At 33.3% G+C, this 26,293-nt stretch overlaps 1 protein-coding gene across 6 annotated transcripts; it reads left to right on the forward strand.

Moving 5' to 3' along the window:
* Positions 1 to 24,006, forward strand: LOC128172032 (multiple epidermal growth factor-like domains protein 10). 6 transcript variants are annotated; one of them, XM_052837803.1, is made up of 25 exons: positions 2 to 355; positions 6,896 to 7,014; positions 7,711 to 7,812; positions 9,546 to 9,646; positions 10,279 to 10,371; positions 11,362 to 11,463; positions 12,215 to 12,359; positions 12,750 to 12,870; positions 14,107 to 14,243; positions 14,390 to 14,532; positions 14,685 to 14,754; positions 15,056 to 15,238; positions 15,430 to 15,542; positions 15,777 to 15,940; positions 16,266 to 16,374; positions 16,657 to 16,803; positions 17,123 to 17,260; positions 17,675 to 17,806; positions 17,945 to 18,073; positions 18,460 to 18,549; positions 19,106 to 19,309; positions 19,715 to 20,020; positions 20,708 to 20,833; positions 21,152 to 21,241; positions 22,682 to 22,816. In XM_052837803.1, exons 2-24 carry the CDS (start codon positions 6,905 to 6,907, stop codon positions 21,220 to 21,222), a joined length of 3,036 nt encoding a protein of 1,011 aa, XP_052693763.1. In that variant the 5' UTR covers positions 2 to 355; positions 6,896 to 6,904; the 3' UTR covers positions 21,223 to 21,241; positions 22,682 to 22,816. The 6 variants fall into 6 exon arrangements, with proteins under 6 accessions (XP_052693761.1, XP_052693763.1, XP_052693762.1 ...); XM_052837802.1 differs by having other exon boundaries at positions 21,152 to 21,233; positions 22,682 to 22,809; XM_052837800.1 differs by lacking the exons at positions 7,711 to 7,812; positions 21,152 to 21,241 and adding an exon at positions 8,155 to 8,256 and having other exon boundaries at positions 22,682 to 24,006.
* Positions 24,007 to 26,293: the final 2,287 nt, after the last annotated feature.

Raw genomic sequence — 26,293 nt, forward strand, 5'->3', positions numbered from 1 at the left:
ATACCTCTCTCTATCTTTCTGGTCTTGTCAAAAAGAAACGTCAATCGAGATATTGTAGTCATGCTTGAATAAATCGGCACCGACTCTCCATGCTCCCGAATCCATTTAATCCAATGGCCCATGGATTTTAAACTTCTTTGACGTGTGTGTGTAGTTGTGTTATGAAAAGGTTCAACATTTAATTGTGTTGTTTTGGATTCGTACGATACATGTGCTTTGTTGTATAAGGAAATCCCAGAACTGTTAGTGATTTCTTGACGGAATATCTACATTTATTCTTGTTTCTGTTTATTTGGATCCTATATTTTACTTATTAAATTGTGCTGATATTTCAACATCCTGTATCACTTTTACGGTAAGTATTTATTTATAAACTTGTTTGTCTGGTATTTAATTTGTCGCAATTTATTTCGGGCTTACGGTTCAGTGTATATACATGTATGTGTGTTATTGTTGGCTATCACGCCATTTACCATGTTATAGATCGTACTGAGAGAGAGAGAGAGAGAGAGAGAGAGAGAGAGAGAGAGAGAGAGAGAGAGAGAGAAAGAGAGAGAGAGAGAGATCGGTGCTGTACAATGGTTATTAAGTTCAATCATCCGTGCGAAATGTATTACTTACATAAATATGAATATGTATAAATAGTTAATAAGTTTGATTCTAAATAGAAAATGAAATGCCAGAGAGAGAGAGAGAGAGAGAGAGAGAGAAAAGTGCAAAAAATAACGCAGAATTGTTGTAACTGTTCCGGAACTGTTTATGAACCATTAATAATACGTAAATTTCTAATTAGTCAGCTGACAGTTACCTGCGATATACACTGTTCAGGTACAAACTTGTAATTAGTTATACAACCAATTAACATGTATGTATTTATAACCCTGGGCAGTGCGAGTTTTTTTCCCGCGTTACGTCTAGACATAACTGTAGTAAATAAAGGGAAGTGGACAGGGTACCAGAATAATACATTTGTAGGTGGGTAATGATCACCGTCCTCTCATAAATATTGACGAATCTTTTGTTGAGTGAGGTATTTTACGACGCTTTCAGCAAATCGATGCATCAAAAAAAAAAAATCAATGGCTTCCAAAATGAATATATGCACCTGTAAAGGTTTCACGGAATGTAGGAGAATGACGTAATCTTGGACCTGTTTGTTCCCCCTCTGCTTGCAATCGTACCCCTCTCCCCGCCTCCCCCAAACCAGACAACCAAACACAGAGTATGGACACACCCAGAAGGTCAAACCACACGTGCATGGACTTATGCTCGACCCTTTTGTTTGTTGTTTGACATCAAACACAATCACAGATTGATGTGTGACAGTTTAAGTCTGTAAACCAACTGAATCCAGACAGAGAAAGTATTTAGCTCTAGATCTGTTATTCATGTAAAGTAAAAAAAAAACCAAACAAACTAAAAAGTGACTTCAAATTATACTCTTAGAATGGTACAAATATGACACTCTGCAATTCAAGTTCAGCCCACCCCCCCCCCCCCCCCCCCCACACACACACACACAATAGAGTAAGTTATATTTCTATTCGTAAGCAGTAAGTCAAGCAATTCAATTATTTTATTGCACTGATTTGCACTGATCTGAAAAATAAGATTGGGAACTGTTGCAATGTATATGTAATAGCTGTGCAAAACCGTTAACGTTACAAAAACTAGTTGCAAATTCCCCCCTTTAAACTGAATATTAATGAAATTTTATAAAAATCCATGTAGACTAAAAATAAATGCACATCACTTCGCTTCGGGATTTCTATGTCACAATTCTTTATTTATTGCCCTGGATTTAAATGAATTGATCATAAAAATAGACTTAACTGCTCTGAACAGAGCTTCTATTGCATGACTTTTCTGCGGTTTATATCGAGAAGATTTTAGGTAAGAAAGTTTTTAAATGTACATCCGTGCAAAGTAATACTGCCGAATGATTGCTTTTTTATCTTGTAATTTGATTTAGATATATTTACATCTACCGAGTATTATTCCCTCTATATCTTACGAAACTTATAGTTAATTCATAGCTATATAGAAACAGCCAGACTGAAATATACATGCCCCGTTTATCGATTGGTCGAAATCTACAGCGGCTGAAACTGAGTCTGAGATTGACACGCCCTGTTTATCGATTGGTTTAAACCTACAGCGACCTACAAAATATCACGGACTACACGGAGTAATCATGATGATGTCAGACTCAAAGTCTCACAGGTGACGATTTGGCTGTTTCTTCTAGCTAACGTACTTATATACATTAATAGTAATTTAGTGATTTTTACTTATTTTTCATAATCAATTTATTAATTAGTTAAAAGAAAGATGTTAATATAAACAATAAAATGCTTTCTTTGATGATTCATGCGGGTTATGAAGGTAGCGATCATTGCAGGAAAAAATTACTTTTTCTGTATTTTTTCTGCAATGTCGCTACCTTCATATCCCGAATGAATCCCCAAAGAAAGCATTTTATTGTTTAAATATATACACTGCGATAGGTTAAATATTGCTGCTTTATTGAAATAGCGCCGACGATGCGTGTTGTATTTTGGCATTAGGCAATCAATTCTTGCGTATTTCTTGCGCTGACAAAAGAAATTCTACACATTTCCCAGTTTGTATTATTTTGCCGCCATATTGAAATTTAGAGTGTAATTTCCAACATATGTCCCGCACAGGGTGTAGACGGCGGACACCTAAATTGTTCACTTATACAATTGATTTTCTAAAAGTGTACACCGGTTGTAAGATGTAGACAAATCAACCGCGCCCAGCGTAAAGGCATCCTTGTAATCAGAATGAACAGTCAGCGAAATCATCGACATTCACAAATAGATAGGGCATCTTCTATGTATTACAGATTCATGTATAGAACGATAAAACTAAATTTCATTCGAGGACAGGGTGCAAAAATCATGAAGCAAACCGTGCAGTGCACATAAAATTCGCACCTTCGTACATGCCAATTTTGCCATACATGTTTGGGGTAATAGTTAGAGGTTCAGATCAAATAATAGATCTATATATTTACGAATCGTCATAACTGCGAAAGTATGATTTGGCATCTCTTGTGCAATATTATTATATGTTTACGCCCCACCAAAAGTTATAAATATTGCTTTGACACCTCTTGTGCAACGATGCCATTCAATTTGGCATCTACTTATAATCGGAAAGGGGAAAAATCGTGCAGTATTATGGTGTTGCAAAATTTTATTTTGCATGGTCCAATGACTTCTTATATAGGTTTTGACTAAAGTACAAATTGAATAGGTAAACACAAATCTGTCTTATTTGCATTAATATGACTACACGTACATATTGCTCTTTTGTTGTAAATTTACAAATATTAATTAAGTTTCTCTTACAGTATCCCAATAATACTTAATGAAAACCTGACGTTATATCAAAAACAGCTTTTAAATATATGACGTATATGAATTTCAATGTTTTAATGCCGATTGCTGTGTGGCAAATTTTCTGTAGGTTTATGCCTCTAAATTATCTAGTAAAATTTCCTGTTCGTACATATTACAGATATTTTAAAAATTCAAATAAATCGATTGAATCGAAAGTAAAAGATGTCTTTTGAAGGAATAGTCCAATCCACACTTTGCAAAAGTTGTTCCCCTTTGCGGGGTCAACCCAAAGGTCAAATGGGAAAAAGCAACTTTTCATTTCTTTAAGCAACCAGATATTTGGGTGTCCTCTGAAGAAATCTCTTGGAATTTGATTTATTCCTTCGATGTGTGGGTTGCCCTAACTTGGGGCAATTGAAATTCACAGGGAAACGTTTTTTTAATGTCAAATGACAAAGTTACAACCCTCTAAGCTACAAGAGCTACTTTGAGAAATATATGGGTTTTTCCCCAAAGATGGAGGCCAAGGGACATAACTTTTGTAAAGTGTGGATAGGTCTATTCAAAGCTACATGTAATAGAACTAGAAATAGCACACATTAAAGAATTGAGCAGTTAACCAATAGATAAGTTTATTCGTTGTGTAATTGAAACCGGATCTTTTCTTCCGATATTTAAATCTGCAATGAATCAACAAAGAAGCTCGTGCGTAACAATTAATTAGTTTCAAATCTGCATTGAATTAAAATTACTAGATGTAGTTGCACAGTGGGTGTTGCAGGAATAAAGTCAATAATTTCCCCATATCCTGTTGTTCACTAGAAAACAAACCAAATGACACGTGTCTTACTTTATCTGCAGCTTGAGAAAAACAATAGAGAGCTATTGATGCTCATATGTATATTAATATATATATATATATTGTTTTTGATTTAAACAATAAATTATTTAATATAATATATTGAATGGGATTAGGCAGCAGGCACATCCTTTTTTAGCCCTCCCCCTAAGAATAGATTAATATAAAAAGTATATATATCAGTCATACATTGTAGTCCATAGACCCTATTTGACTTCTCATATGAATCTAGAACGTCAATTTATTAATTGGATGTTAAATATGTTAACATATTCCTTTTGTATTTGACCCACTGTTATACCGTATTTGTTTTGTTTTGTTTTTTGTGTTTGTTTTTATTACTTCCTTCGATGGGTCTTTTTAATTACTTCCTGTTTTGTTTTAGTCATGGATTTCCGCCCAATGTTCCCTGTTGTTTTGTAATCTCGTAAAGTCACGCGCGTGACGAGACTTCCTATCCCGGGTGTAGAGCAATAACCCCCCGGGGCAGTATATGAAAGTAGTAGTACATCCATCGATTACACACGCAGACGCAAAATACTTACACCGTTACACGGGTCTTTCACACGGAAATACCTCTTACCCTGGGCCCCGAGAACATTCATCCGTGATATATAGATGAGTTATTAATCCAATGATGACGCGGACGTAGAAACCGAATTGGCGACAAAATGGACCTTTTTTACCCAACGATCTCCAACTCTTCTTTTTTTCTTTTAATACCACTTGATTACAATATACTTTAAAACATAGAAAGAAATTAGAATAAAATATCGCAATATCATTTCTAAAATCTTGTTTATAAGGCCTTCAAGGTTCTAAAAAAATTATATAATTAATATCGTTATTTCTAATTCTTTTGGGTTATATGTGCATACAGGTGTCAGTTAATTAGTACAAAATTGTTTCTTGTATAGTCATATCACTAGTTTTTTTAATGCAAGTTCCGTAGACAGATATCAATATACAATTTGAGACAATAATTGCAAGTCATATGAAAGACAAAGAAACAAATGGAACAAAGAAAGAAACGTTCCTGGCCGCGTCTAAAAGTTTTCGGTTATGGCTAAATTAAAATAAATAACATATTACATGTACTAACAAAAATGTAGTACAATCATGCAAATACATATAGCAATATTGTTAGCATTAGTGACGGCGAGAAAACAACAGAAAAAGAAGACTGATTATGACGTAAACGGATTCGTTTCTAATTTGTTCTAATCATTTTACTGCACTAAAAAGCAATTCTAATTTAATCAGGAGTTTTCTATATATTCTAGTGCAAAAAAAAAAAAAATGCCAAATTGACAATGAATATTTCCCTTGATTAGCATTGCAGATTCGTTTAAGCATGTGATGTTTAGTAATAATGCGATAATTTGTGCCTCAGGGTGTAACGGACTGTTTGGGGTCTCAGTACACATGTGTGACACCTGAGTGTTAATTGTAGGTGTTGTGTGCTGTGATATATACGTTCTGTACAGGTGTGTGATAAAGGTATGTGTAACATTATTGTATTGTTTATACAATAAGTAACTTACTTTTATCCTTTATTGGCAGAAAAACGTCTCAAAGAAAGGTCATATTTTGTTTACGGATAAAAATTCTACGATCGCAAATTTCACTACCTTGTTGAATAGTGTTTACTGTTAAATACTACTTCTGCGTTTCTATGAAATACAGCCAGACAATTTATAGATAAGTAATCTGACGTTCCTTTTATAGGTTTGTATGGCTAAAATCTAATTAAATGGAGAGAGAGAGAGAGAGAGAGAGAGAGAGAGAGAGAGAGAGAGAGAGAGAGAGAGAGAGAGAGAGAGAGAGAGAGAGAGAGAATATCAAAAATGTATGTCCCCCATATGGGAGATTTTTCCCTCAAAATTTTACTTTTTTTCATAGAGCATATTTTAGGGAATCCTTGTAAAGTATTATTAATATTTCCCCACTATATTTTTGAATATTTTCTTTTATATAAAACATAAATTTAGACATCATCGGTTCTTAGCCCCATCCCCTAACACTAAAAAAGCTCGTCAATACAGGTACGAATAGTGTATTATAAAGCCATTCCCAAACAACAATGATCCAAATAACCTGTTGCGTTACTACTGTTACACGAGCTGTCAATACGTTATCATACATTCACACCAGGTATAGAAGTGTAGGTGGCAATTGTGTGATATAAAACTGTCGACTGGTCCCTCAGAACGATGGGCGTGCATTGACGTGCATTGTGCCCAGTAAACTTACGGTTTTCTTGTAAAGATTACGTTTGCCATCTTCGCAAACAACTTTTCTCGATAGGGCGTATTTTATGAGGTCACGCACCGATACACGCCCATGTCCCTCCAAAACTGTAATCAGCAATAAATGATAGGATGAATGTCTTTAGTCAGGCAGTGTGTTTTATTGATGAAAAAAAAAAGCCAGCGCACCAAATTCTCAACAAAAAGGTTTGACAAAATATAAGTACACTACTATACACATTCTTCATTTCTACACAAAAAGCTTTAACACCTCTCCCTATAACATTTAATGCATTTTATACGCAATAGCGATGACTTTTTTTTGTCTAATAAAAAATGTTCAAAACTGAATTGAAATGGGTACAGAATTCATGAAAGGAAACAACATTTACAATATAATGTCTTTTCTTTCTTCGAAGGGCTACACGATGACGTGTCGTCGAAGTCTCGTCCAGATCTCGTTGTTGGCGTTATCTTTGGTCAGTGTTGCACAAGGGCTGAGCGAGGGAGATCCTAATGTGTGCGACAAAACAGTGTCGTAAGTTGTTCGTTAAACACTTCATTTCTTCCCAAGTTAAGAAATAAATTTTCTGTTAACTATAACAACGATAAATAAATTAATGCAAATTCAAAGCATCTTTTTTCCCCTAGATTATTGCATACATTAGTATGTACTTAATGGTGTCTGTTTCATACAATATTATTTGTACACCCCAACACTTTGTTATCGTATCAATTATTTTAAACATTAGAGGATGCAATCGTGAAATTGCTCCGTTATACTTTTCCTTAATATGTGTTGCTGTTGTTTTTAGCAAATACAGCACATGTAATTGAAACTTATATTTTAATGCATGACACATGTACATCTACTTGAATGTTCAATTACTTGACTATGTCTAGAAATCATTTAAAACATATTTGGCATTCAAACCATGCAGAAAAAAAGATGCGTTGAAATATTTCACTTATTAAAATAAAAGATTACATGGTATTAATACATGTATTAAGGAAATTACAGGTAAAAATCTTCTTAAATAGTGCTAATGTTCATTTTCAAAATAAAGGAAAAGACTTAAGTCACTAACATATTTGCTATCTTAAAAGTGAAAAAAATATCAATTATAGTATTATTAAACCAGTGATCATGACCACCTGTCAGATATCGGAACTCTACTGTTTACAGTTAACGGTTTCTGCATGTACAATTAATATTAGCGGCCTTGCTTTACAGATATACGTCAACGTATACCAAAGTTATAAGTGTACCATACCAAAAGTGCACTCAGACCTGGTGCGGTAACATATGGGATTTTTTTCGATGTACTAGTTGCTAGTAAGTGACATCACGGCATGACGTCATTGTGTGACATCATTCCAGCTTTCAAATTCGCTATGATATCAAGACAATTACCATGATTTATTTACATTTCACATCGCAATAGTTAAGGAAAAATGTCAATATTGTATTAAAAAGACATACATGTATCAACTATGAATGTCTTAGCTATCCTGATATCAAATGTCTTTATTAGATGTTTGTGAGTCTTTGCTTTTCGAAGTTCAAGTTTTCTGTACACGATTTTGAAAGCTGGAGATTTTTCACAATATCAAGTCATACCGGAACTTATTTTCTATTCTTGTTTCTTAATCTTCCTTTCTACTTTCCAACACACAGACGAAGTGACGTCATCACGAAGCCATATAATAAGCCCTTTGAGCGCTGTACTAGGACCTGGTGTCCCAATGTACTCGAATTATTTCGTTGTACTAAGTGCTAGTGAGTAAACACGTCACATGACCGGAAGTGGTGCACAGAATGGGGGAGTCTGGGAGGAAGTGACATCTAACACAAACTATCTTTTCCTCTAGGTCTTGTGAACAACTGCGAAAATTGCATGAGTAGATATATGGGTGACAGGGTCTAGAACTATGAAAATTTATTCAGAATTCAGGACTGATTACTCACTTTCTAGTCTTTATTGGGCGTCTTTCCAGATTCAAAAAGATCAGTCGAGAATCGTACCAGAAACCGTACGAAAAATGTACTAAAACCTGGTGTCGTGATATTCGCAAGTTGTTCCGCTGCACCAAGTGCTAGTGAGTACTTAATAGTATCCACTGCGCATGAGCGGAAGTTGGTGAAGATGATAATGCATGTGCATCTTTTAGGTTATCGATGTTGCCTAAAAAAAAAAGACCGCATGGCTGGCGTTGGTGACCGAATAAAGGCATGTGCATATCGGTGTTTGTACACGTTGTCTATCACGTGACTGCATGTCTGAATACCTGAATGATAATGTATCGTATTTTTTGCGTTGATCAGTTTGTCCCATTTTCACATCTGTCTTGTCGCATGTCAATTTATTTTCCGCTTAAACAAGATCCTGTTAAAGCTACTATGGATACTTTGCACGTATATTGGCTGTGTTGGAAATTTCTTTCTTTCTTATTTCTCTTTGTAAACATTTCTATATTTTATCGTATTAATATAAATGTATAAGAAAATGATGTAATAGTGGGATAAAAATGCATATTAATTATTCATATTTTTAATCACGACAAACTATCAGTAGCTATCAGTTGAAGGTTAAAGGTGATGGATATTTTTATCAACTGGTCTACATTGAGGTAATAGATGGGTTTATAGGCATTGGAAAACATTTCTTGAAATTAAACATAAATGATGTTCTGTTTTTTACACTTTGCGATATTGAGCAATTTAATATTTTTCTTTCAAATATTTTTTTCTACGTAAAAATGATATGGTCGTATTATCTTTCATTTTGAAACTACTTCTATATCTAAAATGACAAGCATTTTTTTTTCTAATTCATCAATACGTATAAAGTTATCTCTTTGAGTTCTTTTTTCCTTAAGAAAATCCTTAAGAAAATCTTTTGTCCCTTTTTAAATAAAACACCGATATATGCCTCATCAATGATCCTCTGAGTTAAATACAGCATTATTAATCAAAAATATATCTAATAAAGTTGTTTCAATTCTAAATATGATAAAAGTAAATTACACCCAGATATAAAAACTAACTACAGTCGATAACTTTTGTAGCACCCTGTATAAGACCGGATACAAACAGGAGACACAAACTCTGTACCGGAAGGAGTTTCATTGTTGCCCTGGTTACAACCTCGTGAACGATCAATGCATTTGTAAGTTTTCTTATATTTATAATGTATCTTTATCTTTCTTTGTTAAAATCGCAGGCATATTGGAGTTATATACAGTTCGATGTATTTATTTTTATTATTGATCCTAATTAAAATCTCATACAGTAGTTTGATGAAGATGAAACAATGTTAAAAATCAATGGTCAACCTAAATTTTTAAAAAAATAACTAACTCAGGATTTGTTAAGGTGGTGTGTGGGGGAGCTGTTGATATAAACATGGATAAGAGAACATTATAATCATATACTTTTCCCGTCTTAATAATTATAAGTTTTACGATACTTGACCAAAAAATATGTTTTAACATTTTTGGAAAAGGTTAACTTTTATAATAGCCAAAGCGGAATTCGAACTCATGCCTTTCATCGAATTTTCATACGCTATTTTTTTTTTAAATCTCTTTCGATACGCTATTAGGAAAAGAAAATAATTATTATTGATTTTATTAATTATTACCCAATAGAAGCACGTCACCAATAATGGCGTCCCATATCACCCAAAGCTTCATTATCTGATGCCTTTTTCTATCCTCAGTTTCTTTTGATAGGTATTAATTATACTGTTTTGAAAAATACTTCAAGCTCTAACATAGCATATGACCTGTCTCTCTTTAGCTTTTTGTACTTCCGGCTGCGTCAATGGAGTTTGCACAGGACCGGATACGTGTGTCTGTGACGAGGGATGGCGGGGAAAAGACTGTAGTTCTAGTATGTCACGTGATTTTTCTCTCTTTGGGATTTTACAAATTTGAGATCTTTTAAAAATGGGTTCGACTTTTTTTTTTTGCGCAGCACTGGCTATGAAACTCTTGACAATGTTCGAAATAAAACATCTATTTTTTTTATTTATTGATTGGGCTGGATAATTTTTGATTTTTTTTTTCATTATTGTTTTACCTTTAAGAACGTAATTGTCTGTCAAATTTTATTTATGCAAAATGTTGAAGCAAACGAAACATATAACAACACTGTGGAATCATTAGAATTCGTGGTGGCTTAATTTTCGTAGTATTCGTGAGTAGCCCTCCCCCAAAAGTTTACATCCTCTTCGATAACAATTTTGAAAGAGTAAGGTTTCTTACTGAAACTGAAAATCTACGCATCCAGGAAATTACATCCCCACGAATAAGCAAAAAACCCACAATCCGCGAAAATTGGCCCCCACGAATTTAAATGACTCCACAGTAAGTGATAATGTGTTTGACAGTTTGATCAACTGTGATTAGTTTAGAAAAATACATTATGACCACCGAGCTTTCCACCGACTCAGATTAAAATGAACATGGTTTGTTCAGTACTGACTGAATTATCTATTACTGTTTTTATGTCCTTGAGAATCGTCAATCCTATATCCAATTATGTTTGATGAAAACATCAAATTCTTTGTCAGCAATTTTATTTTTTAAAAGATGATTCATTTTCAGAAAAGAAAAGAATAAAAAAAAAACAAAATCAATGTAAAACAAGCAAACGTCATCTGGTGTCAGTTGACGGAGAAAAAACAGCTCTATGATTAAATAAAACAACAGATTTTTAGAAACATCAGCTGTTTGAATAAAAACCAATCGTTCTTGTTGCAAGATGTTCTCAATGTCATTTGCCTAATAAATTTAGTAAACTTCTCACCATGAAAGCAAGACGATGTTGTTTTTGCAATGATTTCTAAAACAGGAAATAAAACAATGTGTGTATTTTTAGACTGTCCGCCGGACACCTGGGGTCCGAATTGCCAGAAACAATGTGACTGTAGCGGTCATGGACAGTGTGATCCCGACTCAGGGCACTGCATCTGCGCAGCAGGTAAAATCATTATTTTTTTAACAACTCTCTTGGTAATCAAATAAGGATTAATTAAATAAGAATTAAAAATCAGATATTAAATACACGTAACTTGATTACTTTCACGTTATATTTCCTATTGAAATACGTTAAATATTTATCTTTTTCTCTCTCACTCCTTCTCTCTCTCTCTCTCTCTCTCTCTCTCTCCCCCCCTCTCTCTCTCTCTCTCTCTGTTGATAAGGCTGCCTCCCGGTCTTTTTTCCATATGTATGTATATCTGTTCATCGATATGTCTGTTTTTTGTTTATCTTTCCCTCTTTTTCCTCTTTCAATCTCTTTCTTTCTCTCGTTCTAATCACCATCATGATAACCTTTCATATAATAAACAGATTAAAAAACCCAGATGCATTCATTTACTATTACAAAAAATTGTAATGAATTCAAGGACACAATGTTTCATACATCTTTCTATTATAGGTTATTGACTTTGATGATGGATGTTTTTTTTAGTTTATTCATCATACATTTCACTGTTTCTTTGGTTTTTGTCACATCTGACCTATGTGATAACATGAACGAATAACATTTAAGCAAACTTGTGACTATAATTAAATGGTCGACTTTTTAATGAATACGTTTTTGCAATTTAATAAAGTACAAAACATAACTATTTATAATGCAAATCTCGTGTTAAGACATCCTAACCTATACTAGTGATGTAAAGGGCAGATAACTCCATTACATTCTTGAGTTGTCTTTCTTTTGGTAGGTTACACAGGAGAGCGTTGTCAGACTAAATGCCCGGAAGGATCCTATGGACCTAACTGTCAGCTGTTGTGTCAGTGCAAGAACGGCGCTACATGTAGTGTGACTAACGGCGCATGCTACTGTCCGCCCGGATATCATGGGGCACTGTAAGAAACAGGGAATGAAATAAATAAAATAAAACCTCACCCCTTCCCTCAAAAAAGGAGATATATATGATATATTTATTTCAAAAATTTAAATAATCTCTTATTTTTTAAAACATAAAATTTTGTAAGGATTGTTCGTCTTTTTAAAATTTCTTTAATATATCTAAATTTTGTAATTGATTGTCAAGTGCAAAGCATGGAGATTTTGAGAAAGACAATATTACTTATTTGAAACTCAGAGATATCAAATATACACCGCAACAATTTCTGCTAGAGATTTTTGTTTAATTTTCCTTTAAACTTATGCAACTTGTAAACAACTGAAAGAAAACATTTGATAATTAATCATACTTTTTTTTGGTGTCAAGAACAATGTTTTCATTTTTTAAGTTGCGAAAATCGCTGTCAGACCGGGTCAACGGAAGTCCACTGTAATTCTAATTGTAAATGTCAGAATGGGGCCGGATGTAACACGGAGACCGGAAAGTGTTCCTGCAAGCCCGGTTGGAAGGTAAAAAATTACGATACTGTACAAAAAATAATTTTAAGTTATTTACGCGAGTTTTATGTCTTAGTGAAAAGAGTTGTTCATAAACTGTTCATAGATTAATGGAATTAAAGTCTGTAGAATTAGTTTCTATGTATTGACTTCACCTTAACAGATTTAGTTTTAAACACATTATGTATTTATTTCACAGACAATGTCATTAACAAACTTAACAAAAATCAAAGTACCGAAAAACTGACGGGAGTTGATTTTATCGATGTTTATTTATTGTAAAATCAATGATATGTTATTTGCATGTTTTTAATCTGTATTTGAATTACGCACATTTTTTTAATGTGAATTTTCGGACTTTCTCGACACACAGGCACGTAGCATCGTTTTTTGAAAGTGGGAGGGGGGGGGCAGACTCATCCAAAAAATCTTGACAAGCAAAAATAAAAAAAAATTGGAATTTCCCAAAATCTTCAAAATCCTAATCCGTGGGGGGCGGGAGGGGGGGGGGCAACTCCAAGATAATTCAATTTTTTATATGTCAATTTTAAAAAGTTAGTTGCTGCGAGAAAAAGTTGGGGGGGGGGGGGGATGCTACGTGCCTGACACAAGAATGTTGATTAAAAACCCCATATGATTCATGTTAAGTAATATCTACAGATAGAATAAATTCATTCAAACTATGTATCAGTGATAGAAATATTTCTGGAAAATTTATGGATCCAAGCAATATTGAACTCTCGTATCGTTCAACAAAACGCTCGGCTGTCGCCGTTCATCCCCGACAAGCGAGAGAGACTCTCTGCTTGTCGGAGATTTACGGAGACAGCCGAGCGTCGAGTTGAACAAGACTATATTGAACTCTGGCATAAGAATACATACAACTACAGAAAATATCTAAATTGTTCGTACCATTTAAAATCTGACTATTTTCAAGGTATTTATAAATATGTTTCCTTGAAAAACAATGCCTTAGCATACATTATTTCGAATTTATCAATTATTCTCAAGAACTAATTCTTGTCAGCGGCGATGATTTGTGCTTTGGTCCAAACACTGTTTCACTTTCGGTTTGTCAGAGTAACTGCATAGGAGAGTTGATTAAAATCAACTCCCAATAAAATATTGACAGCGCACGAAATTTTTCTCCGAACAAAATTTATATTGTTTTACAGAATATCATTGTTTTATCTGGTATGCTAAGTACGCCAGTCGTTTGAGCGTCATTGTATCATTTTTTCTACCCAGGGTGAGATTTGTACCCAGCCATGTGACGAGGGAACCTTTGGAGCAAATTGTGATTCAACCTGTAGTTGCTATAACAACGCGACCTGTGACCCCAAGGTTGGCACGTGTGTCTGTTCAGCAGGGTACATCGGCGAAAAGTAGGTCATTGTGGACAGCATTTTTTATACATATACATGTATACAGTACATGGAAAGTTATTATTCAACAATTTATTAAGAATCTTAGTTGAAAGAAAATGATCTTGCATTTGCCTTTTCAAAAACTATTTGTTTTCATTATATAGATGCACGGAAGAGTGCCCCGTCGGATTTTACGGAGAGTTCTGCTCTAAAGAATGCAACTGTGAGAACGGTGGTACTTGTGATCACGTGACGGGCACCTGCCGCTGTGTACCGGGGTTTGTTGGACCCACCTGCGCCATACGAGGTAAGTGTCAGCTCAGTTGAAGATAAATCATTACCCTCAAAATATACACTTTACCATAAGAAAGAAAGTGTTTACCTTAAATGACTATCAATACTATAACAGCGACGTTTTGTCTTTATCTGACGGCCACCTTTTTTCTTTGTCTTACACAGCCTGTGATGACTGGAAGTACGGAGATAACTGTAACATCCCGTGTCAGTGTAATACCACATATGCAGACAGGTGAGCTTATAAAATCTCAGAAAAAAATATAAACGAATTGTTTTTATATTGCAATCCTTCGAGGAAAAAGTCCCTTGCTTATTTACATGTATAACTCTTAATGGTACTTGCGCCTTAAATTAAATTATTGTGAACCGCTAAAACACCATCCAGATATGATAATACTGTTTAGAATGGAGACATTTCACGTAGGAACATAAATAAGGACTTTCTATTGACTCTGCCAGAATTATAAACAAATCCAAAATACATTCATTAAAGTAATTGACTTTACGCATCATTATTTTTTTAATGTTGTTAGCTGTCATCCGGGTACTGGAGAGTGTGTCTGTAGCCCTGGTTACAGCGGAGTCACGTGCAGCGAACCGTGTCCGGCGCCAAATTACGGAGACAAATGCGAGAAACAGTGCGACTGCTTGAACGGCGCTCTTTGTCATCACGTGACCGGGGAATGTCAATGTGAGGAGGGATACACAGGTCAAAGGTCAGTTTGTTCTACCGTAAAATCATCGAAACATGATTCCCTAGATTCATGATGATAACGTAATTTGCTATGGCATTACTAATTAAATATTTTGTAGTGAGTTCAAATCTTAGCTGATTTATGTACGGACTTTATTGGACATTTGTTAATAACGAACATTTTAAGTTATGATGTCATTATTTTTGTTTTAGATGTAATCAGACGTGCCCTCACGGTTGGTTTGGCAGAGACTGCTCTCAGATGTGTACCTGCCAAAATGGCGGCGTCTGCCATTTTCAAAATGGCTACTGTGACTGTGCACCAGGTAATTATCTACACCGAACCCTAAACCCTGAGCACGATTTTTTTCAGTTGGATTAGAAATTGCAGTACAGAAAATCGGTTTATTATTGCGAGTTAATTCATTTGCACATTTCTTATTATCATATGTTGAAATTAGTTTATATTGTTGACCCGAAGATTAGAGAAGTGTTATTAAGATCCCCATAATTCCAAAACGCCTATAACATGCTATAATATGTATTTTTCTTGATTGTAGGATTTATCGGTCTGCATTGTGAAAAACCCTGTAGCGTTGGTTACTATGGTTACAACTGCACCCAGAAATGTGATTGTCTGAATGATGGGTACTGTAACCCAAGAAACGGCGAGTGTCTGTGTCGTCCGGGTTATGAAGGCCCGAAGTGTGAAACCCAGTGCAAGGTAAGAATTGCTCTAGACTCGGTTTGTAAAAGTCGGTCTGATTAAAGTTTTTTGTTAGTTTTTTTAAGGCGTCACTTCCGGTTCATATTTTTTAGTCTGAATTTCTTAATGTCTACATTTATTTGGTATAAAACTTCGTCATTCTTTTGATGAGTTATGTATTTGGTTTTTTTTAATGTTGATATTACAGTTTTTTAGGTTCAAATTCTTTTAAAAATATACAAAAATTCGTACATGCCAAACCAAAAGATAAAATACATGTAGACCTCAAGTGCTGTGAACTTAATGATTTAAAGGCTGATATTTTGTCGGTATTTTTTTTCAGAGATGGACCTTTGGTAAAAAGTGTGGCCAGAGATGTGAGTGTGACCCAGAGCACAGCTACGCTTGTGGGGGAGAGAACGGGGAGTGTTTCTGTGACCCCACGTGGTTTGGTGAGTGACCTTCTTTATGATATGTGTACAAATAATATAAAAGGAGGTTCAAAACATAGATACTCTTAATAAAACAAGGCATTTGTTTTCTTTAAAAAACCCCAGATACGTTTTCTTTAAATGATATTGTGATACACATTTTATAATGCTTAATGTTTTAAAATAGTTTATATTATGACTGATATGATTTTATTAGATCTGCAATTGTTTTGTATGAACCGGAATGTCAGTTAAATTTTTAATAACTTTATTAAAATTGTATCATTTAATTTCGTTATTAAGGTGTGAATTGTAAGAGCAAATGCAAGGACGGTAGCTGGGGAGACAATTGTGATAAAAAATGCACGTGTTACAACAGAGGGTCATGTGACCAGGATACCGGAACTTGTATTTGTAGGCCCGGATATCAAGGAAGCGATTGTTCAAAAGGTATGGTCTATTAGCTTAACATTTTCCAGAATTTTAAGTAACAGTGAAATAAATGTGTTCAAAGATGAAAAAAGAAATTTGTTTAAAGACATATGAGAACAATTCTAATGAAATGAGATTTGTGATTTAAGCGGTGAAAGGGAAAACGAATTAATGGGAGATACAGAGTTACAAAGCTTTGAGTGAAAACATCCTGTGTTGCGTCAATTTAAATTGTGAACAATTAATGAGATAGCTGTGTGAAAGATTAATAAACTATTGCATAATAAATTACAATTCTCTTTTTAAATGCTCATTTATATTCATCTATTTTTCTCAGCATGTAACGAGGGTTACTTTGGAAACAGCTGTCGATTCCAGTGTACATGTGCGACAAATCAGACATGTGACCACGTGACTGGCCAGTGTATTTCACCCACGTGTCCAGCTGGGTTCACGGGACCCACGTGTCAACATCGTAAGAACTCTTTTAAGATAATCATAACAAAATGCAAGGCTGAATTCACACTGATGGTTAATTTCTTCACATTTAGTAAAAAATAGTTTGCACATCGCTTTTATAGAGTGTTCTCATTTTTATTTAGATTAAATGCAATAATGCAAAACAAAATAACAATGATTGTTTTTCATTTTTTTTTTCATTTATTCCTATCACAACCATTATTCCCGTGTCATTGCATTTTCTTCTGATTTTTTTTGGAAGGGTTGGGAAAATTTAAATCACATTGTTTGTTAAAAAAAAAAAGAAGCAAAGATCACGTATTTGGTTAAATTATCTGTTTCATGGACTACTAAAGCTTTCTACTGGATCATACGTTTAAATATTTAAGTATGGAAGCACGTTTTTATTTGGTTATTTCTTTGTTTTCAGCCTGTCCCATGGATCGCTATGGAGTGCGTTGTAACGAGACATGCCCATTGTGTAAAAACCTCGGTGTCTGTCATCCCAAAAATGGCTCCTGTATTTGTTCCCCGGGATTCTTTGGTCCTCTATGTGACAAAAGTGAGTCCTTCGATATTGATTTATATGATTGTTACTCTATTATTCATGTACAGTTTATCTACACTTTTGTTATCATAAACATGTCTTTAACATGTATGTATTGTTTTATGAAAAAATATTTTCTACTTTCACTCTCAGTTTGTCCCGACGGTTACTATGGATACAAATGTAGTGCCAAGTGTTCCTGTGAAAATGGCGCCAACTGTAGTAAATCTGACGGAAGATGTGATTGTCCCCCAGGTTATATTGGAGCCAGCTGTTCTCAGAGTAAGTTACAGACACCGCTACTTATATTTTTCATGTAAATATCTACATATGTACTTCCTCTGTACCATGCAATATGAAAATAGCTAGAGTTAGAATTTTTTACCTTTGCTATCTTCAATGATATTTAATGGTGAATTTCATATCAAGCCAGTTGTAAGTCATGAATGAATATAAACTGATTTTATTTTCTTGAGACTAATACAAGCCCTGTATCTTAGAGAATATAGGCTGATATATACGGCATAATGTTGTTCGATTAATTGAATAATATTCTATATTCTTAAATTCTTTCTTCGTAAACACACAATTTAATGTTTATAATCTGAAATAAAAAAACAAAACAGAACAAAAGAACCAACTGTTTATCAATCTGTTTGTGACGTCAGGTTGTCCTGAGGGTTATTACGGAAAGCACTGCAATATGACCTGTTCCTGTGACGTCACACAATTCTGTCACCCATCCTTCGGCTGTATCAGTGAGTTTATATTTACTGCTACTTTAAAATTTATCTTTGTAACCGTAAACTGGACCACTAAAATCGTGAGGCTGCATCTTTGCTAACCAAGGATTTCTGATCCGAGCCTTACACACCCTCAGTTAGCAAAGATGTAGCACCAATTTTGTGATTCTAATCATATCACTACTAAGAAAGTTTTATTATCAAAGACTTTAGATAGAACCGACAATTTGTTTTGCAGTTTTCACCTTGTGCATATAAAGAAACGTCTAATTTTTCAATTTAAAGACATAAAAAATGAAAATAGATTTTTTTATTCAATGAGCAAATATACCGTTTCGGATAAATAAGTAAAGTTCAGTTACATCAATAAGTTGATACTTTTTCTTTGTTACATTTTAACATGTAAAACGAAAGTGTAAAGTCTTAAGAAAACACTTTTATCGGAAACCAATTAGTTTATTTATCTTAAGTCTATGATATTTGAATGTATGAAGACGATAATTTTTCTATATAAAAAATACCCTAGACAATATTTCTGTATGATTTCTCTTTTCTATAATGTTTTCACCAGATCAACCAAACATCGCCAAGGTAGTGAATAACGTAGAAGAGGCGTCTGCCAGCGGTCTAATTACCGGAATCATTCTAGCCGTCATTGCTCTGACACTTATAATCGTCATCATGGTCATCTATTACAAGCGTCGAGTCGGGCGTCTAAAGTCTGAGAACCGCGCAGTGATGCATTACATACAATCCACTGAAGGAACCGACGCAGGTGATTATACCAAGATTTTGATTACGTTTATGGATTATATTTGTATTGTTTTGCATTTGTGCATACATTGAAAAAGGGGAAAACAGAATGAAATGAACGAAAATTGCATCCCCTAACCATATCTTTTTGGATTTATTTTGGCCTTGAATTTATTTAGAAGCGTTGCAGAAATACAAATAAATGCATTGTTTAATTAAAAGCATGGGATAATATACACATTGAATAAAATTCATATAAATAAATAGAAATAAACAAATTATCAACAAAAATTGGATGCCAAAACCGCTCACCATTTATTTGACTTAGAACTTGAAGCTTTTTTATATACATGTATTCCAATTTTATTTAGTACCGAACTAGAGATATCTGTCTGACTAATATCTTTTTTGTTTATCGTGTGAACAGACGGCAATTTACCAGTTGTTGGAATCACAAACCCAGTATATACATCAGACAATCAGAATGTTTCTAATATTGAGCGGGAAATACATCGCCAGCAGCAACAGAGCAACTACCAACGCGCAACTTCCTGTAACCAGAACGAGGTTGCATGTAGTAGCCCTATCAATGACCTAACGGTTGCTAAAAACGTGAGTCTGCCGGTAAATGGAGCATGTGCATCAGGATCTTTGTATGATGACGACAACGACTCAGACAGATATACAACGCTGAAAGATATCCAAGCTAAACTTGACGAAATCAATATAACAGGTAGATGATCTTCAGTAGAATTTTTGAGTGTTTTACTAAATTTACACTTGCAGCAAGTTTGCAGTTGTATTCTGAATAGAGAAGCCATAACTCAATACATATAAAACGTGCAATCAATATTTGATGACTTATTAGCATTGCATTAAACTGTGTAGTGTTAATTTAACTCAAAATAACTGAAATATATAATTCAGGTTTTTCAGAAACTAATTTCATTAATAACATAGGTACTAAAAACACTACAGTTTTATTGAGAAAAAAAATAATAGATATACCCGGCACTCAAGTACTTTGATTGTTTTTGACATCACTTTATACATACAAACTTAAAGAAGTGAAAGTAAAAATTTATAAAAAAGTGAAGTGTAGATTTATTTTTTAGAAAATCGATTTGCTCATTACTAATAACAGCAGTAGATAATATTGAATACGACAATATTCAACTTCACGTTCAAATATGTTCTAAACTCCTATAGCTGTTAATGAAGAGTTAGATAAGTAAAATAACATGAATTTATTCCTCTTTCTTTCTTAAAAAACCGAATATCATCAATAATTGGCAGTATATGTTTTGAATACTAGTAATGTTCACTAATTAACACTCTGCACTCATACTTACTGACAGTTTTTGAATTGTTTTGACGTTACGGTGAAACTAACAAAGAAACACCTATCATTCTCTTCCAGAAAACGCGGCCTGTGCCAAATTGGATGCCAAACATGGAAATATGTACAACAATCTTAAGGTCAACTTAGATGACCTTGAAGCCCCCAAAAGACAAAATATACCTGACTATGACAACGTATCAATAGGTTTGTCATTTCACCAGCTGTTTAGATTAGATCTATCAATACATCTGTTTAGATTATATCTGACAGTATATCTGATTCCATGTTTCATTACATCTTTCAACAGCACTCACTATATTAGTTTGGTTTATGTGTTTGCCCTGGATATTAAACAATGTTAATTACATTATCCAACCATTTTTGGCCACATTTGTTTTGTGAATATTTTTTTTTTCATTTGTATATATATATATAGGCCTTATGAATTAAAAAATGTAATACAAACAGGTCAAAATCAATTTCAATGAAAACAAATAAACAATCAATATGGTTCATTTGCAGATTCTACAAGTTCAATTGATTCAATTGAATTCGAAAAGAGACATAATAGAGAGTTGTTTCAACAAGATTGATTTAATTCAAGGTAGTTAGGTATATATTTTTTCTTAAATCTTGGAAAGCATGCGGTTAAATTGGTTACAAGAGAAGTTGGACGAATTGAAAGTAGATCGTATTTTTTTTCAGGTTTTTCCTCTTAGCTGTTTTACAAAGATACAAAAATTATCCTGTTCAAATTTATTATCATAATCCTTGAAATGACAATTATTCAGCCTAAACAATTGTTTTTCTATTTTTAAGGAAACATAAAAGGCACCGAACATCAAAAAGATTGTCCTTCTTTGATGTTTATTTGCGATTTTAATGAAGATTTCTTTTTTTTTTAATTGCTACATGTCAAGTTCAGCAAAGTTGAACTTTTTGGAAATCATAAATTGATATATTTAAATTGTCACCGAAAACCCTCGATCACTCTTTCAGGAATGGTAACTGCTAGGTTTGGCATTTATCTTTGTTATGGCATTAAAAGATAAGTCATGGAGTGATATATCTCGATTTTCTAAAAGTAAACTACTGCTCAAAGAGACCTTCACCTTTTACCTTTAGAAAGAGACCTTTAGAAAGAGAATTTTACATTTAGAAAGAAACCTTTACCTTTAGAAAGAGACCTTCACCTTTACCAATAAAAAGATACCTTTACCTATAGAAAGATACCTTCACCTTTAGAAAGAGACCTTTACCTTTAGAAAGAGACCTTCACCTTTACCTTTAGAAAGAGACCTTTACCTTCAGAAAGAGACCGTTAACTTTACCTTAAGAAAGAGACCTTTACCTTTAGAGACCGCAATTATGCCTAGGGTTTACTCTTAATTACAGTTAAGATTATTACAAGTAATTATTCTCTGCCTATATATGTTTCCATGCTGTACGGGACATTAATTTTTAAAAATCATTTTAAAGCCAAATGATAAGTTAACAATTTGATCACTGCTTGATAAAACTTAAAAACGATACAAAAACTCTACTTCATGATAAGCTTTACTTTCATTTTTACTGAAAAGTGCATAGGTGATTGCACCAAATACAATTAAATAAACAAAATTTTCATGTTTATTTCATTTATCAATCTTAAAGTCCATTTAAGGACGTTTGCATGAAATTGGTTCAGGTGATAAAACTTGCATGGAATTATAAGGATTGAATTGGTTATATTTTCATAGATATAAGCTTTCTTTACAGCATAACATGATTCAGGACAAAGGTTGATAGATTGTTTTATTTTGCTTTGTTTTTGGTGTATTTTTTTTTCAAAGGAAAACAAACACCATGCAGATATAAACAATGTATTTTTTAGAATGTATTTTATGATATTTTAGTTTTCTGAATTAATTAGTAAGCTTTGTTTAATTAGAGCGTACTATTACTTAACAAAGTTATTTTGTAATATCACTAGTGTAATTAATGTCAAAAGCAAAATGCTAATGGTTCTGAAAAATCCTTATTATGTTTATTCATTTATCCATTTTTTTCCAGAATCTGGACAATTGATTTCATCTTCCGACAAAGAGCATATAATACCACCAAGAAATACGAACTATGACAGTGTTAAACCCCATTCTTCTTTTAACATCAGTGATCCGTTCCGAACAGGAGACAATATTCCACCTCAAACGGAAACAATGCAAAATGTCATTCAATCAGAACTCGACGACATTGCAGAAACAAACAATGACGTAGCTGACATTACGTCATCATCATGCGCAGTCGAAAATAAACTCTCAGAGAATGACGTCACAAATTTGTTAGATGAAATTGCGGATTTGCCATGATTATGACTTCATTTTGGTTTTGTTTAATTATCTGTTTTTTGTTTTTTGGGGTTTTTTGTTTTGCTGCTCTTGATAATAATATTACTAGCTACTGACACGACAGAATGTGTGGTTATAATAAGGAGCGCAAAATTGTTTTATTATGTGTAACAGTGCTTTTTATTCGTTTTGAATGTATAGTGTTTGCTATGTAATGTATTATCGTTTTTAAATTATGCAGGTTCAATGATTTTATCATTTTCTATGGCTGTAAATCTCTCAATACTATTGAAAACATTTTATACAATTATAGCACTTTATACAGTCAAGTAGCTGTGCAAGGCTTATGTTTGTTGATTTTCATGAAGCAGGTTATGTTTATTATATTACGATTATGTCTGTTTTTACAGACATTATTATTTTTAGTTTGAAAATTTGCAGTGGAGAAAACAGTTTAAATTAAACCCCTTTTCATCTGTTGCATGTATGTTTAATTTGGTATTGTTGATAGTTTTCCATTCGTCTAATTATTCATCGGTTAATAGATGACCATGTTTTATGTGAACCTTTCAGTCATATTTTGTTGATACCGAACCACGTACCTTTGATGTTTAATTTATTTGTAATTTTGATTAACCAATATATGAATTATATTTCATAATTCAGAAAATATAGCTGTATATATTTTCACTAAAATCACAAGTTTACTTTAATACTTACATGCCTAAATAAGTTATCATGTCTCAATTATGGAGAGCATAATATCACCTGTCACTTGTGCTAGAAGAAAACAAAATACCAGTTTTAACCCCATTGTGTTCTTGAATCCATAGTGTACAAATTAAACTTAAATTCAGAACTTCAGGTTCTCCAACATTAAGGATATAGAGAGGAACGCCCGAAGCTTCAGCCTATTTTGATATTGACATTTTTAACCTTTTTTCGAGTACGAAAAAATCAGAAATGTGTGTATATGTATTTCTTTTGGCATATCATTATCACTAATCGTTATCATTCATTTGTTAATTTTGCAATAAATTCATTACTCTGTATGTTTGGTTTTTCATATATATATATGAAAAAAATCACAACACCGAAATAAATTTTTTAGTAGTTTATTTCGGTGTTGTGATTTTTTTCATATAATACTAGGTGGGTGGATTTATACTATTTATTTTTGATATATACATGTATATATAAATACGTATACAATATCATGCGTACCTTTATAAAACATTCTATTAAAATATACCTGCTTGCACAAACATACAATAACGGCTAGAAAAAAAGGAACTCATATAGAGGTTTTTTATTATGACACTTTAATTATTACACATCACAGTTCTAAGACTTTCAATAACAAGTTAAAAGAGTTTATGATTATATGATGGCGCCCTGTTTCGTGCGATCTGCTTACGTCATTTTTTCTGGCATTCTTAAATACGCGCTTTTGCATTTATATAATAGATAATACAATACTATACAATTCAATATGACGTACACAATACTAACTATTTCATGATAGAAGATCATGATATGTTATTGATATGTTTGATAAAAACTGTAAATATTCGTATCTTAAACTCTAATTAGGATCTTTCGACAATGTTTACACTAGGTCGTGCGTATTTTCCGCTCTCCTGTAATAAGAGAGTATTTCGTTTGATATTTGGGACAAGATCAAAAACCACTTCAGTTTGATTTTGATTTTGTGACAAACATTTTTATACATTTTAACCAATTCAAAATGACAAAAACGTGATTGTTCAATACTAATAGTAATTTATGGAATTCTGGAGTGTTTTTTTAATCAGCATTGCAAGCTTCTTAAACTTAATTGTTGTCTTTAAACCTCATTTTAACCTCGTGTAAATATGAAATATGAAGCCGATCGAGGTTCTAGTTTAAAATAGATCGTTCTTGATATTTCTGTAGGCAGAACTGTCTAGCACGTTAGCTACCACGCTATCACGTTGAATTGCATGTGCTATGAATTTACAAAAGAAAACAAAACACAAACATAAAACAGAAAGGAAAAAAAACAAATCAGAAAATTGCAATCATAAAAGTGTTTTCAATGCCTGACACATTTAACCTTATTTATTATTTGTTAATTAAATTTCCACAGAAATTCATGTCTACATTTTCGCCAATCTATTATTTCTAAAATTATTCGAAGGACATCTTTTGTTGAAAGGAAATGAAATTTTGATCACCATCTGTGCCTTCTAAGAGTTATTAGTCACAGTTTGTCGGTTTTTTTTATAAAAAGAATCCCAATAAATTGAGCTGTTGTTGAAGATGTTCCAGTTGAAAGTTACAGATTCTCAAGAAAGAACAATGGTACGCTACGGTTCCTGACAAAAAGACGCATGCTGTGGTCACCCTGGGTTCCATTGCAGCCGATGGGAGACTCGGAACGCTCTCAGAAATCCTGTATATTTAATGTCATTCTACTTAAATAGCTGGTAAGATTTTGTTTATTATTACTGTTTAGGATGTTTTCAATGTTAGGGGAAAACACATGACAATTGATTCCCTATTTAAGTTTGAATTTGATTACTACCACATGCAAAATGCAATTGAATGCTTAAAAAGTCACAATATATGAGTGTCTTTGAAACTGTTTATCGAAATAGAACAGAATCCTATGACACGACATTCTGATTGAAACCACCCTTTCATTGTACACTCATCAGGGTCTGACAGGTATCGATATGAGGTCAAATTCACACAATCTTTACTTCTGAACAATTAGGGAAAGGCTATTTTAAAAGAAAATACTGTAAACGTATTCAATTTGGCTGTGTATTCTATTTATCGTTTTTGGCGGAATACGGCGTCCGTTGAATCAAGTTCATCACCAAATGTAAAATATATATGTACATTAATAGGTACATTCAGAAATGCGCAAAATCAAATATACGCTTGTTGTTGAACAATTATATTCCGCCAAATATCGTACACGACAAATATAATACGTATATTGGAATTCTTCTAAAAAAAATTAATGATTTATTTCGTTTCTTCATTACCTCAAGTATTGAAGAGTTACACCTCCTAAAACAGAAAAAAACATATCAGTTGACACATTTACATGTAGAATGTATGCTAATGTAGAGGTCGTGTGAAGATGACCTCAAATCGATACCTATCAGACCCTGATGAGTGTAAGGAAAAGGGGTGATGTTTTAATCATGCCGATGAAATGAAATATCATTTTCATAAAGTGGACATAAACAAATATTGAAAATAAAGAGGGATAACTAACGTCTAATCTTAATTAAAAGAATTTCTTTCACGTGTCTTTTTGCGAAACGTCTACTTTATTTTTTAA

The sequence above is a fragment of the Crassostrea angulata genome, chromosome 2 (genome assembly GCF_025612915.1).
Source record: "Crassostrea angulata isolate pt1a10 chromosome 2, ASM2561291v2, whole genome shotgun sequence".
Taxonomy (NCBI): Eukaryota; Metazoa; Mollusca; class Bivalvia; order Ostreida; family Ostreidae; genus Magallana; species Magallana angulata.

Coding starts and splice junctions, on each gene's coding strand:
- LOC128172032 (XM_052837800.1), top strand. CDS start 6,905: ATGACGTGTCGTCGAAGTCTCGTCCAGATCTCGTTGTTGGCGTTATCT. Junction 11,464..12,214: donor GCACTGCATCTGCGCAGCAG/GTAAAATCATTA, acceptor TTCTTTTGGTAG/GTTACACAGGAGAGCGTTGT. Junction 16,375..16,656: donor CTGTGACCCCACGTGGTTTG/GTGAGTGACCTT, acceptor TTCGTTATTAAG/GTGTGAATTGTAAGAGCAAA.